At 38.8% G+C, this 15,808-nt stretch overlaps 1 protein-coding gene across 4 annotated transcripts in view; it reads left to right on the forward strand.

Annotated features, from left to right (window-relative positions):
• The window catches only part of TENM1 (teneurin transmembrane protein 1), a 1,047,296-nt gene that overhangs the window by 685,220 nt on the left and 346,268 nt on the right, over positions 1-15,808 (forward strand). For all 4 annotated transcript variants that reach the window (XM_082262885.1, XM_082262886.1, XM_082262887.1 and 1 more), the window contains 2 exons: positions 6,073-6,096; positions 8,192-8,338. In XM_082262885.1, coding sequence (XP_082119011.1) covers positions 6,073-6,096; positions 8,192-8,338 — 171 coding nt within the window. The remainder of the gene's footprint in view (positions 1-6,072; positions 6,097-8,191; positions 8,339-15,808) is intronic.

Raw genomic sequence — 15,808 nt, forward strand, 5'->3', positions numbered from 1 at the left:
CGCCGCCTTTTGCAGCACAGTAACCCGGTAGTGACGTCATGGACGCCGCCTCCGGGTTACGTCATCGGAGACCCGATCGATGCCGTTTCCGGCATTCATCGGGACTCCATCCAGCCGGCGGATGTGCCGGCTGGGTGCTCGGGGCTCCCGGTGGGACGGGAGCCCCGAGCAAAGCCACGGAAGGCGGCGGGAGGGGGGGGTCCCCTCCTGCCCCCCCGGGTAACGATCGAGCGGCTCCCGAGCCGCATCGGTCGTTACCGACGGAAAGCCGACTGTCGGCTTCAAACCATGGTACCGGGATGATGCCTCTAGCTAGAGGCATCATCCCGGTATAACCCCGCAAAGTCAGCCGACGTAGGTCTACGTGGCTAGACGTTAAGTGGTTAAACTATGTAGTCCAGGGACCTGCCTAATTGGATACAATTGAAATTTGTTTAGTTTGTTTGACCTTATATTATATGGTTTTTGGTAAATCTAAAGGAAAATTGTACAAGAGATTTGAACATGTATAGTCAGCCTTACTCTGTGAAATATCGGCTGCACAGAGGGTATATTATTTTCAAGTTAGCAAACTCATTGCCATGCATTTTGAGTACACAACAGATTGTACTTCTCCAGATGGACCAATGTAAACCATCCCTGTGCAAATACCAGGTGTTATCCTAGCCACACACATTCCAATCTGATTGGACAATCTCCATTGGATTTATCAACAACTTTGAAGTACAAAGGCCTACCTGATTGTATGCCAACTGTTTTGAGAGTTTAGGCAGATCCAGTATATAATTTTGGTAGATCTAAAATGAATTGATTTATTTTGTTTGGTTAGTTTATCAGAACTCAAGCAACATAAATTCAAGGATTACCACACCACTGGAATGCAGGTATTTTTGTCACATCATATAAGATAGGTGTTTTTGCTTGTGTTTAATGCTGGGCATATTGCTTATTAAACTGATAAAGGGCATGTCTTATATGTTGTAACAAATGATGATGTTATCCTGCAATCTAATGATGTGAGGGCCAACTAAACCATTGTTTAGCGCCAAAAGCAGGAAGCAAAGACCACAAATGTAATGAACAAATATGGCATTTATGAGTGTGATACCATGGGGAAACGTCCAGATGTAAGTGGGCCATTTTACCCAGTTATCTATATAAGAGAAGATAATTAGATGTACATTCACATTTTGTTAGTTTAACTTCTTTAATTCTATATTGTTATTATCATACTGAAAACCCTTTCACAGCAGACACGTATTATATTTTTAAGTGTAATAGTACGCTTTCCAATGTGAAACAGAAAAGTTATAAAAATATAACATATATTCCTGAACACAATATTTCAAAAAATATGTGATTGAAGGTGTATAGCCAAAGCAATTAACACATTAATAAATAAACAGTGTTCAACCATATGTGTGTGTGAGAAACCATATATGGAACAGTGCTAATAGTGAACAGTCCTAGAGTTTTGATTACAACAAACCCATGTGTAATATAGTGAAAACAAAGTCCAATTTCCAATCCTGGGAGATGTCTCCCATTCTCCGTCGAAGCCCTATTAGAGGAAACGCGTCAGGAGGGAGGCGTGCCATCATTGCGTCACTCGGTGGTCCGTGCCGCAGCCGGACACGAGTTGAAACAGAGATCCTCTGCCCGAATTATTGACGATTTCCGTTTGTAACATCTACTTATATGTAAGTGCAATCTGTTTAATAAACTCCTTTTAAAAAAGGTAATGCACTATTAGTCCTCCATATATTTTCTATGTACCTTGCTGCACCACTGAGTGAGTTACCAACCCTGAAGGAAGGAGAGAGGAGGAGTGCCTACAGTATTCATCTGTTGATTTAAGGCTGTTTTTCCCCTTTTATTTGGTAAGAGGCTCTTATTGCTTGTTTGCACCTGGGGATGTGCACGTTTGCTGGTGTTCATAAGAATTATACGAGGCATCTTCACAGGAATTTCATTTGTTGGGCACTTACCTTCATTTCCGCCGGGTAAGGAGGCATTTCACCAGGTGGAGGGATCAATCATTCATCACCTTATTGATTTAATATTGGACTTTTCACCAGAACACGTTCTGTTTATTATATTCCAATCAAAAGGATTGGAAATTGGACTTTGTTTTCACTATATTACACATGGGTTTGTTGTAATCAAAACCCTAGGACTGTTCACTATTAGCACTGTTCCATATATGGTTTCTCACACACACATATGGTTGAACACTGTTTATTTATTAATGTGTAATTGCTTTGGCTATACACCTTCAATCACATATTTTTTGAAATATTGTGTTCAGGAATATATGTTATATTTTTATAACTTTTCTGTTTCACATTGGAAAGCGCACTATTACACTTAAACATTTATTCACATATTTTTTCTGGTAGCAGCTTTTCACATATCAGCGCACCCTTCTCTATAACATACATATTATATTTTTCAATTATTTATTCAATGTAATGTTACCAGCTAACATACATTATTTTTGTTCTGAATCACATAAAAACTCATTAAGAGCATCAATTTTAGGCACTTTTTTGTGATTAGTAAATATAGTTGTTGCCACTTGATTAATTTGGGTATTACTTGCTGTATATGTCTTATAGTCTTTAGTCACAGTGGATAAATCATAAAAATGGAACAAAAGACATAAGCCCCGTACACACGCAACGATTATCGGCCGACTGATCGTCCGTCTTTTGTCCAGAGTTGTGTTTTGTTGGTTGGAATGTGCCTAGACTGCACACGAATTTTCTCGCCCAACAAAAATCTGCTTCTAAAGTGATGTCTTGTGTTGGTTTGCTTTCTTTGTGTTCTTTCTTATCTGAGCATGCCCAGTCTTGCTCATAAGATTTTTCCCTGTTGAAATCAGTACTGACTGCACGAAAATCGGCCGTGTTTTGACGGCCAACAAAAATTTTATAGTCTGCACACCAGATTTTTTTCGGCCGAAAAGTCGGAGTCGGTTGTCGGAAGCATCATACTAACAAGCCGAAAATCGGCAGATCGGATGTTGGACGAACATTCCCTGCCAATTTTCGATGCATGTGTACGGGGCTTTAGGTTGTTACCCAAAAAATCTATTTCAGATTCAGCATGCACTACTCTATTCTGGAACTTGCACCAAGAAAATGTTGGTGGTAACCTAGCTGGTTGCAAGAAAAAAAAAACTTCTTTTGTTACTCAGGTTTTACAGAGTTCATAGAAAGTAATGGAACTTTAGCGAGTTAATTGTCAAAACTAAAATGTAATTCCACTATAAAGTTTAGTTAAGGTCATTTGAATTTATTCAATGATTTGTGAGTGTTTCAGTTTAATTGTAACTGAGAAGTCTTATTCAATCCCCATCCTAAACAAATTCTACCTAGAGCATGCTACAACAGCAAAACAGTATGCCATTTGCTCTGTAACACAACTAGCCGTATCATGTAAACAAGTTTTACATTTACGTTATCATCATAATTATTAATTGGTATAATGTACTGGGTAAAATCATTATGCACAGGGCACCTTTTGAAGCATACAAAATATACTGGGCTGCTTGTGCTCCCAGGCCCAATAGCATTAATGCTCATGTTTTATGCAAAAATATCACTAGTTACGGATTGATATTTTTTCCTCTTGCTCACTTTGTGATCCAAGTCACAAAGTTATAATTATTTATTTATTAATGCATATAAAGTATTTTTGCTTAATGAGGTATGTATGCAAAGTTACCATATAAATAATTATTTTTTAGCTGAAGAAAAATCTATTTTAGGCAGAAATTTCACTTTCAATTATTGGCAGGAAGGAAAAACTTTTTTGTGTGTGCAAAATAACTATTTAATCATCCAAAATACGTGCCAAGATGCAGCACCTTATGACAGCCTCACAAATTTTAGGAAACTTGAAGCAAAATTCCAAATAAACAAATATACTAATATACATAATAAATACACAGATGCAATCAACAAAATTGAGACAAACTGTTTTGCAAGGGGGAGAGGCTTGGCCACCAAGGTACTCCCCACAGTGTTAAAAGACATTTGGCCTGGTAGGGTAGAAAAAAGTAGGCTGCAGACTTACTGCCCTCCCTTTTCTGGCCAACCAGGCTGTATGTCTGGATTAGGTCTGGATGGAATTTTAGAAGGAACCTCACAGCATTTCTTATGTGTACTGGCCCCTCCTTGTGCAGTGGGTCATCATGGTGTTAGGATATGGAAACATTTTTGGGCAGGGGGTTGCAATGATGGATGATGAACACAGAAGAAAATGAGCAAACTGGAGGCATTGAGGACTTTCATGGTACCGTATGAACATAATGAGACAATATTATAAAAAAATACAAAACATTATTATATAGACATAATAAAAAAAGAGCGCCCCCCCTAGAGGGTAGCAAATCAAACAAAACAATTGTGTCAGAAAACCAACCACTATATAGGGGGTTTCAGCTCTATAACATACAGCACTATCTCTTAAAGATTGGGTGTCCACTGAGGTATCTCCCCCAATTAAGGGGACCCCTCAGGAAAGAACCAATCGTGCTCTACATGTTTCGTGGATATGCTGCTTCATCAGGAGCTTGACTGAAGAGGACTGTATGATCTGTAACAAAATATACATCCACAGCTACTATAAAGACTTCCAGATTCCTATAAAGTCCCCAAACCAGTGGTGTCCACATTTTTTTCAAAGAGGGCCAGACTTGAAGAAGTAAACATGCGTGAGGGCCGACTATATATATATATATATATATATATATATATATATATATATATATATATATATATATATATATATATATATATATTATATATATATATATATATATATATATATATATATATACATATATATATATACACATATTTATACACATACATATATATATTTATATGAATTAAAAAGCATCAGTGCTTTATGAATAAAATCACACTTACATAAACAGGCAGTAGAATTGTAGAGATGACACCTCCTCGGTCAGCTCCACAAGATCCTCGGTCGGCTTGTACAGGTGGCTGTGTGCGGTGAAGGAGAGAAGGAATGCAGTTTTCAAATTAATTCTGCACTCCTGCGCAGTCATGGGCGGCGCCAGCCAGCTAGAGCAGAGCGGGGGCGGAGCGGGACTCAGCGGGACTCGGGAGCAGCCGAGCTGCTGAGGGAGGCCAGAGGCCCCGCCCCTGACCCATTGCATCGGCATCAGGCAGGGATGTGAGATGTCTCAGAGAGAGACATTGACAAAAGTCAGCGGTGTCTCTGGGGGCCGTATGGAACTAAAGGACGGGCCGCAACTGGCCCGCGGGCCGGACTTTCGACATGACTGCCCCAAACCAACCCCCACATTATTTTGCAATGCAGTGGTGCAGGTTTTATAGGAGTCTAAAAAAGGTGGCAGGAAGGCAACGTTTTTCAGCTTCCAGGATCCGAGGCAGGTATCTAATGTTATGCACTGCACAGAGCAGAGAGCTAAGTGTAATCTGACACCTGAGTGGAGGGAAAGGACACACCCCCTCTACATAGTCTCAATGGGAAACATGCACATCTCAGACTGTCAATCATTTGCTGTGTGCCCGACGATGCAGATTGCAGGGAAAGGAGAGAGCAGCCAAGATCAATATTGGCTGCTGTGGGTTGAGGCACGTACATAAATATGAGTAAATGCTGTATTCATATTTAATTTCAGAGGTATGCAACCACTTAACTTATAGATACTATTACACTAAATCTTTATATTATTTGATTCATTAATTATTATTTGTGTTCCTTCCTTTGTGGCTGTACTATTCACCCCAGTCTTGAGACTGAGTTAATTTCATTACAATTATAAATACATTATGAAAAATTACAATGCATTATCTGCAAGATAATTTATTGTTAATACAATACATATTAGTAAAATAAGTCTAGAAAGTTCTGCTGTAACTTTAAATTATGAAGTTTTATGACATTTTGAAATGTTTGCAAATGTACTTTCTAAATGCAATCACTTTTAGAACTTCTTTTGCAGTGAAAATAATGCACTGATTTCAAATGACACATGTCTGTTAATGTTTTATGTTCTATTTTTTCTGGCAGCTCACTACCTGGATGCTGTGAGAGGTATGTTTAAAGCTGAATTCTAGCCTTACCTATAGTCTTGATGGGTTGTACATCCTCCTTTCCTGCATTAAAATGGTTTTCTCTGATTTCACGGCACACTGTGAGATTCACACAGTTGCAGCAAGTTATATTGAGCCTGTCCCATTTCCTGGGACAAAGTTCATAAAAACATGTGTGTACATGGGTGGGTTTACACAATTACATATCCTTCAATGACCATTAGACATAGTTGTATTCCCAGTCGCTGGTTTTCAGAACCACATAATCATGTGACTCTGACTTCAGTATTAGTGCAGCCAAAGGGTATCAAACGCGTTTCAAGCTTTTTCAAAACAATCTCTTCTTCAGGGATATAATACCACTTTGTAGAGTACAAAATTTGGTTTACAATCATGCCCACAAAATGTGTTTATATTGATGCTCATGTCAACAGAAAACCAAAAATTAATCGATGCTCCTAAATATAGTACAATGAAACTTTAGGACAGATGTCACCTAAGATCATCACCGGATAAACTTCTCCCAACATCAGGGAACCTCAAAGAATCTGCAAAGACTGCTAAGCCAATATTTCAGTTGTCCCTAAACAAAGTATAAATGTGTCTTAAAATAAACTGAAATGACCTGAGGGAATAATTGTAAATATTAGAGGTCTTCATAAAAAGCAATACTGAAGTATTTATGCAGGAAGATGTCTAATTATATAGGAATGTAACCAAGACCCTTACTAAAGGTCAGACATTAGCTAAATAATTCCAATCTTCATCCACCAGCCCCCATAAAAAATAGGGAAATTTCAATCCTGAGCAATATACTAAATATCTTGGGATATACCAAATTGATAATAATCCTAATACTATAATGCCCAATTTCCACCCAAAAATGAGTACTTAAAAGGTTCCTCCATCCTTCATATAAATGACAAAGCCTCAAGGTAAACATCATGGCTGCATTAGCTCCTTCTCCCCTCCAGAAATGAACGGCTTGTACTTTAAGCCAGCCCTTTTATATTAAGTGGTGCCGCCTACCTCTCAGAAGAGCCCTCGATCAGTTTGGCGGAAAGATAGGCAAATGGCACCTGTCTTTGCAGTCTCCGGCATCTTCAAAGTCCATGAATGTGTGACATCATGGCGTCATACGGGGCCACATCAATTCTAGGCTCCCGGAATGTCACTTTCTGGGAAACAACATTTTGCCATGTTGGAGACAAGCTAAGTAGGGAGGGAATATCCACAGACCGTCCTACCTTGACAGTCAGCAGAACATCCCTCTCTCAAGAGGCACGGGAAATCAAAGCCCCATGGTTACATACACATATGGGGCTTTGTGTGTTGGGCACATTACATCTGAGGGCCCTATAGAAAGAAACTGAACCAGGAAGAAAGCAGGGGGATGTCCATTTACATGTAAACAATATCAATAACCATTGGTAAATCTTTTAAGAACCTAAACAGAATAAACATAAAACAATAAATAAACCTCAAAATAAAACACACTGTCTTTATAAATACAGAAAAGGGTCTAACTGTGGACAGGGTAGAGGGAGGCAGCCAATTCCACAAACCTATTACCCCCAACTCCAGGACATCTAAGAGTCCATAATTGTGAATCCGGTCAGTCAGTCTGCTTGCCCTGAGCTAAAGCCAAATGATTGACTGACCGGGTCCACCAGGCTTTTTCTTGTTATGTGATAATTAAAAACAGGAACAAATAAAACAACGAAAATAAAAACATTTATTATTAACAGTAAAAAAAAAAAATTCTCTAAAAATTAGGACTGCCCTGGCTTATCTAAGGGTAACAGTTACAGAAACTCATGCAAGCACAGGGTGAATATGCAAACTCTGTGCAGATAGTGTGCTGACCAGGAATAAAACCAAGAAACCTAGTACTGCAAGGCCCTTTGACCACTAAGGCACCTTGCTACTCAAAGGCACTTGCAGACTATGTGCAAATGTAATTTTGAATAGGAGCACAAGCGATTACCCACTGTCATTTTGACAAACAGCTGTTAGAATAACATACCTTTAGCTATTATAAGACTTATTCATCATGTCAGAACCTTTCATTACCTTATCACATATGTCTCATTTAGATGGCTGCCCAGGTCTGTGTTATGGCAATGGGAGATGCACACTTGACCAAAATGGATGGCATTGTGTATGTCAAGCTGGCTGGAGTGGAGCAGGATGTAACGTTATCATGGAAATGGCTTGTGCTGATAACATGGACAATGACTCAGGTATGTGTTTGCTATTATATAATGTATATGTGATTGCCAGTGTTTTTGAATAAGGCAAAAGAACCACATTAACCTGTCACGGTCTGGGATCAGGCTCAGTGACCAGTAAGTAAGTAAACATATGTATATCCTTCATATGGCTGTTTCTGCTGTCACCTATCTGTGTAAGATAAGGACAACCAAGTCAAGACCGGTAGATTTATTGTTTTGTCCATTTGAACATAATACATAATATGAAATAATGTCAAGGTAAGGGATCAGGCTCGGAGCAGAAGTAGAGAGGCTCCCAGTGATCAACAGGACAAGTACACCAGCAAGTCATCCTGGTGGAAGACGCCGGCTCACCCGATGCGTTGGGTCTAAGCACTAACATGTTTTCACCAAAGCTCCTGATGGTGGAGATGGGCTTAGCTGCATGTTGGTAATAGGTCACAGTCCTCAGGATTGCCCCAACAGGAGAATAGCAACCTGGGACCTAATAGCAGATAATGCAGGTAGGGGTCAAGGAAAAGCATGGTCAGCAAACAAGCCAAAGGTCAGTAAAAGCGGTTGGAGGTTGGAATCAAGCAGAAGCATAGTCTATGAATAAGCCAAGGTCAGTAATAAATGGTTGCAGGTTGGGATCAAGCGGAAGCATAGTCAAAGAAAAAGCCAAGGTCAGTAATGAGTGGTAGTAAACATACAGGTGGCAGCAGGCGGGAAAAGATCAAGATATTGGCTGGAGAAGAGCATGTTAATCTGCAATACAGGAAGTGCAGAGGCAAGGCTTAAATAGGAAGTTCATGGGAGGAGCAAGGGGTTCAAGGTTTACCAGAAACAAGATAGAAAGTATGTTTTTCCAAGGCATCAGGAAAGGACCTATCCAGCATCTCAGGTGGCTCAGCAAGGAGATTTACTGCCAGACACTGCAGATGTTGTGAGTTCAGATCCTGGTCCTAATAAATACTGTACATAATACAGACGATTTTCTTTTAGCCGGAATCTGTACTTTGGAGCAAAGAATGTGCAATGCCTGTTTTTAGTTCTGAAAGTTTAAAGGCATTTGTGAGAGTGATATTAAAATGTATAAAAAGCCTATGCTTTTGTTAGTTAAGATAGGGTAGTAAGATAGGGTAGAAATTGGTAAACACCTCTGTGTTATTATTTGCTGTATGTTTCCTATTGGGGAGATTTACCTTTACTCCATCCATGTTGGTGTAACAGGAAGTCAGAAGGAAGTCTCTACAAAGATAAGAGAATTCCCTCTTTGACAACTGTCACTCCAACAGGTGCTCCTAAAAGAGGATTTACCCAAATGTCTTGTTCTGGGGACAGTTTTGAAATTTCGTATTACTTTCTGTCTTGGTGACCCTGTGTCAGAGTGACCTCTGTGTCAATTCTACATCCTGTAATGGGTGAGGTTAGAGGGAGGAACCAGTAATAGTTGCTGGAAACCCAGACGGTCAAGATTCTGGTGTGGATTTCCCTTTGAACTTCAGCAAAAGATTTCACATCATTTGAGGAGAGTTCTGTAGTGGGGTCAGCAGGAAAGGTGAGTTTGTTGGCTCACTTTTACAGGTATGCCTTGTTTTTAACAATTGTGTGGTGGCATCATCAAATCTCATTCTGAATCACATAGGACTAGCAGTCAGAGGCATGGTGCTTTTGATGATATTACAATACCGATATCAGCTATGAAACTGAAGGCACACAAGGAGTTAGGTATAAGTAGTAAAAGCAAAAGGTAACCCTTTAGGGTACTACTTAGACACAATTACCATTTCTAGATGTTCCCTATAAGATCGCATATATTCTTTTTAAAGTCAAGTCCACTTTAAATACCATGTTGGTTTGGAATTGAATAAGTAAAATAATTAAACCCTGGCACTAAACAACTCTTTTTTTTTTTAGCATAAATCAATAGTGTATAAATAATTGGCTATATTAACCAAGTATTTTACAATGGTGGATCACATTTTCTTTTGCATCTGTGCTTATATGTGCCATTTATTATTAACATCATTCGATAAAGTATATGGAAATGTAAGAAACCTGGAGGACATATAAAAGCTTCAAAGCACATCTGTTCTTTTGGCTTCCAGTTGTAGCATTCTGATGAAATAATCAATCACCTTACTTTTTTTTTAACTCATCCATATGTTAATTTGTTAAGAGTAAGCTAATGGTGAGTTAGAGGAACAACTGAGCTCTTGAAAGATATTTTCATCCCCCTTCACAATGTTCTCATGTGACAAACATTCCTTATTTGTGCCAAAAACGAAGAGTCTTGGAATAACAGGAGAAAAAAAAAACTATTTGAATAAAGTAGGTAAATTGGACAAAGTACTGGGGCATCCAAATTTTGTTTTATCACCACCCAATTTTCTAACTGGACAGCTAACCAGCAGAATTGAATATAGTGTATAACCAGAGGAGAGTGTGTTATACAGCATATTTGCTTTGAGTCCAGCAAAAAAAGGAAAAAACATGTTCCATGAGTGTGTTTGCTAGTTTGAAAATCACTTACCATACAGTAGAGAGGCCTTCTCATTGTTACAATACAGAGGTGGTCTTCAGTATGGACCCACTTTTGAATTACAGTACTTAGCTAATAATGATAACAAAATATCATCAGATTTTCTATTTTTGCTGAAACTGCTTTTTATTGATAAATTAAAAATTTTAACAAGGCATCATTATTCTCGCTGATTGTGTCTGATCTTTCAGGTGAATCAGGTAGATTAGGTTCTTTTTCATCTTTTTCATTTAATGGTCCAACAAACACATCCCTAAGAATAAGCAGCTTTCAGCCCTTCCACAAATTCCTACAGGTTTTAAACAAATCATAAAAAAGGCAAATTATCCTTCTGGAGATCACAAAAAAAAGATTAAATGGGAACATGGTAAGAAAGCATTTATATTGTGTATTAGTGCTGCTTGTCTGAAGAAAAATTATGAGAAATCTTTACATCCTCTAAAGCACAAAGTTGTGTACTATAGACTCATCATTGGTGGGACACACTGATTAAGAAGATGCTCCATCGGTGTAAGCAGGGTAAATACCCCACAGATGGGTTAATTACACTGCCATGAACTGGTGGTTAAGTTGGCCATACATTGATCGAAATTTTGCCAGCTCAGCAGGGATCAGTTGAATTTCAATCCATGTATGGGCAGGGAGATTATACAGAAGTCTATCAAATGATCAACTTCTGTACAACCGCCTTGTCTGATTTTCCCTGCGTAATCAGCACCACCAGCTATAGCCTGCAACACTGATTAGTGTATTCTGACAGCGGGGAAGTCTCTGTCAGACTACAATAACTCAGCAGAAAAGGCTTCCCTCACTCACCTCGAATGTGTGGATGGGGGAACCAGATACATTTTTTCCATTCAACTTTCTGGTTAAATGAAAAAAAAAAAAAACCTGATCCATCTATAGGCTGCCTTATACATCTGGCCATCCTCAAGCTGGCCATTTTGTAAAGTGTGTACACATAGCTGGTAGATGAAGGGCAATGGCCATTAATGCTTTAAAAAACATCCGCCATATTGGCTAGTAGGGATCTGTTGTCTTCTAAACAGCAAACACATAAAGAAACAAATCCAATTTGTTTCCCCATCAACCTACGTTACTTGGCCTGGCAAATTTAAATGTATTTTCTAGATTAAAGTTCTAATATAACAGCACGGGCAGAGGCTTATTCAGCATGATAAAATATATAAATTCATCATCATGCGCACCCCTATCCCCCTGGTCTTGGTGACTAGTACTAACAAACTATGTTTAATGAGCTGTTTGGGTATGGCCCTTTTCAGGAAGATTGTGCATGATGGCTTGGTTGGCCTATACTTGGGTTTCTCCTGTTACTTTATTGTTTTACAATGACCTGCTTGATGACTGTTTTTTGTCCTTGCGAAAAATATTTCATACTTGTGAAAGAAAACGAAAACATACACAAGATAGAGACACCCAGGAACAGTTAGAGCAGGTTTGTCCTGAACTTTTATTCAGCATGGCGGTAAAAGATTAAAGCAGGAGGGCGTTGGCTTTGTTTGTTTTTCCAAAAAAACTTTTTTCATTATAGCCCAAAAAATAAAAAACTCAGTGGTGATCAAATGCCACCAAAAGAAAGCTCCATTTGTTGGAAAAAAAAATGAAATGAATTTCGTTTGAGTACAGTGTTGCATGACCGTGCAATTGTCTGTTATAGTGAGGCATTGTCAAAAAGCAAAAAATGGCCTGGGCATTAAGGGCGGTAAATCTTCCGGAAGCCAAGTGGTTAAGCCCTTAATGAAAAAACAAACAAAACACCTGATTGTCCAAGTCAGTAACTAAGCTTATGTCAGTTCCTTACTAAGAGGGCACCCCCTAATTGGTTCCCCAAACAAAGAAGCAGCACATCGTTCTTTCTGTAGTGAGTGTTGTCTGCCAGCATGAGGCTTTCTTTATGCTGGCCAAACACTATACAATCTGATTGTACATTATACATGCTTTGATAAATGATTGATTTATTTTCCTATCAATCTTGTATTGTAGGAATAATAATTAATCTATCACCGCCAACCCAACTGGTTGATATGCCACGCACAGGGAAGTGGATTTCCATCAATAGTTGAAAGATACAATTGTAAGATATTGATCGCATATCTGTTTCCAATATGCAGGATCAATGGACATATGACTGGATTCATGAATAAGGAACTTTAGTGCTTTATTTTCTCTGTTTCTGCTCTGGCCAATCGACTTGATTGAATCCAGTCTAAATTGATCAGAAGGAAAGTTATGGCTATTCAATTATTTTCTGATTCGATCATTTTGATCAAATTGCACATAGATCAATTTAAAAAAAAAATCAAAGTGTGTATGACCATCAATAGATTTTCCAAGACTTTGTGGTAGAATGACAGCCTAACAAAACCTAATCAGTTTGTATCATATCCAGCAGGCCTATGCACTATATAGATGATAATGGATCTAAAGAAAATTGTACAATCAGATTGTATAGTGTATGGTCACCCTAAGATAGCTAAGGAAACTCTCTATACAGCATAACCTGCTAAGGGGGATCTGTGTCTAGCAACAATGATTCTAGCAAGGTCCTTCTGAATATAACATCAGCTTTTCTTGACTGGGAATGTCACACAGGGTAGGGTGTCAGTCAACAGAAACCTCTGTAATCCCTAATGATAGAATACTGATTTTGTGCTATTTTCACATGCACACAAATGTAGTTTTATTTGCTTACTGGGGTTCCCTTACACCCCAGGCTTCATAGCAACTGTAGGGTGCTATGGCTATGGCTACGTCAGTGGAAACATAGGCTATACATTACATATACACTATAGTTCCAAAAGTATTGGGACACCTGCCTTTATATGCACATGAACTTTAATGGCGTCCCAGTCTTAGTCCGTAGGGTTTAATATTGAGTTGGCCAACTCTTTGCAGCGATTACAGCTTCAACTTTTCTTGGAAAGCTGTACACAAGGTTTAGGAGTGTGTCTATAGGAATGTTTGACCATTCTTCCAGAAGTGCATTTGTAAGGTCAGACATTGATGTGGACAAGAAGGCCTGGCTCGCCAATCTAAATCATCGCAAAAGGTGTTCTGTCTGGTTTAGGTCAGGACTTTGTGCAGACCAGTCAAGTTCCTTCACCCCAAACTCGCTCATCCATGTCTTTATGGACCTTGCTTTGTGCACTGGTGGGGCCATCCCCAAACTGTTCCCACAAAGTTGGAAGCATGAAATTGTCCAAAATGTCTTGGTATGCTGATGCCTTTAGATTTCCCCTCACTGGAAATAAGGGACCAAGCTCAACACCAGAAAAAGAACCCCACACCATAATCCCCCCCCCCTCCACCAAATGATTTGGACCAGTGCACAAAGCAAGGTCCATAAAAATACATGGATGAGCGAGTTTGGGGTGGGGGAACCTGACTGGCCTGTCCTGACCTCAACCATATAGAACACCTTTGGGATGACCTAGAGTGCAGACTGCAAGCCAGGCTTTCTCCCCAACATCAGTTCTTGACCTCAAAAATGCGCTTCTGGAAGAATGGTCAATCATTCCCATAGACACACTCCTAAACCTTGTGGACAGCCTTCCCAGAAGAGTTGAAGCTGTTATAGCTGCAAAGGGTGGGTCAAATCAGTATTGAATCGTACGGACTAAGACTGGGATGCCAGTAAAGTTCATGTGCATGTCAAAGCAGGCGTTCCAATACTTGATACTACATGTGCGATTTCCTATGTTGTTTTTCCTAGTTCAATTACATTTTCTAAAATACAGCATTTTTTCTTTAAGATGACTACAGTTATTTCCAGCATTAATGCTTGTAAATCACTGTTGGTCTGTCTGTTTTTAGCCAGATGGTGCGATCCAGTAAAGCTTAGAAATTTGCTGAACAGTAGCTCAGCATTTTAATGTACTTGAGTGCTAGGGTGTTACACACATGGAAATATAGTCTTTTTATATTACCATTCCCATAAAGCAAAGTTCAAGCTGTCATTAAGGAAGATTTCCCGTCTAATGCGTTTGATTGTGTCAATTCTTTAAAGCTAAAACAGCAGTGTAACGATGATGGAACTTTTGTAGAATGACATGAACCACTCAAATCTTTTCATCTATGCTTGAATTAAGGCAATTACCTTTTTTTTTTTTTTTAAGAAACATTTAATATCAAATATATATATATATAAAGTACAGTTTTATCTTCAAGTTCTTTTCTTTGAAGTAATTTTCAGTGCACTGTATAATAGCAGCGTACTGTACTGGCTGTATACAAAATGGGCTTATCGAGTATCAATAAAGCTTTTTAAAAGGAAATTTTAAAGTTATTCCAGACAGATTTCTCTGGCTTCCTATAGGGAAGAATTGCTATCTCTCGTCATATGACTTTATGGTGTGCAGCCTCCCTCTTATGCTTCATTGTGGGTCAGGCTTCAGAGGGTTTAGAGAGGAGTGGCATTGGGACCAGGAAAAACACTGCCTTGCATTTTATTTGGCTTAGATTCTGGGCCTTCAGAAAGGAAAGATACGAGTGGCTGCTACAGCACTTTGACTAGCAGAGTCCTCATTGCAAAGATTTTCCATCACTTCCTGTCATGACAGGAAGTGCGGAAACATAAACTAGAAGGAGCCCCAAGTGCAAAGATGTTGGTGGAGCTCAGTCCCTATTTTTATACAATACAAAAGATAAAATTGTGCCCACAGGAATTTTGTGAGTTCTGCCAAAATAAAAAAAAAAATAATAATAATACCGATTTATATAAAATAAACAACATTTATTTTGTATTAAAATTAAAAATTAGACATAGTAAATAATATATTTGTCATAATAAAAATGGACAAACTACAGATACACATTGATATATCTTGGTTAAATGTGAACAATATTGCAAATATATTTGAATACATTGTTTTGAACTTTGTTTCTCTCATTTCTTTGGGTAATATATAAGAATACTCACTGCAGGAGTGGATTTC

This window comes from Pelophylax lessonae, assembly GCF_965119305.1.
Source record: "Pelophylax lessonae genome assembly, chromosome: 7".
Classification (NCBI taxonomy): domain Eukaryota; kingdom Metazoa; phylum Chordata; class Amphibia; order Anura; family Ranidae; genus Pelophylax; species Pelophylax lessonae.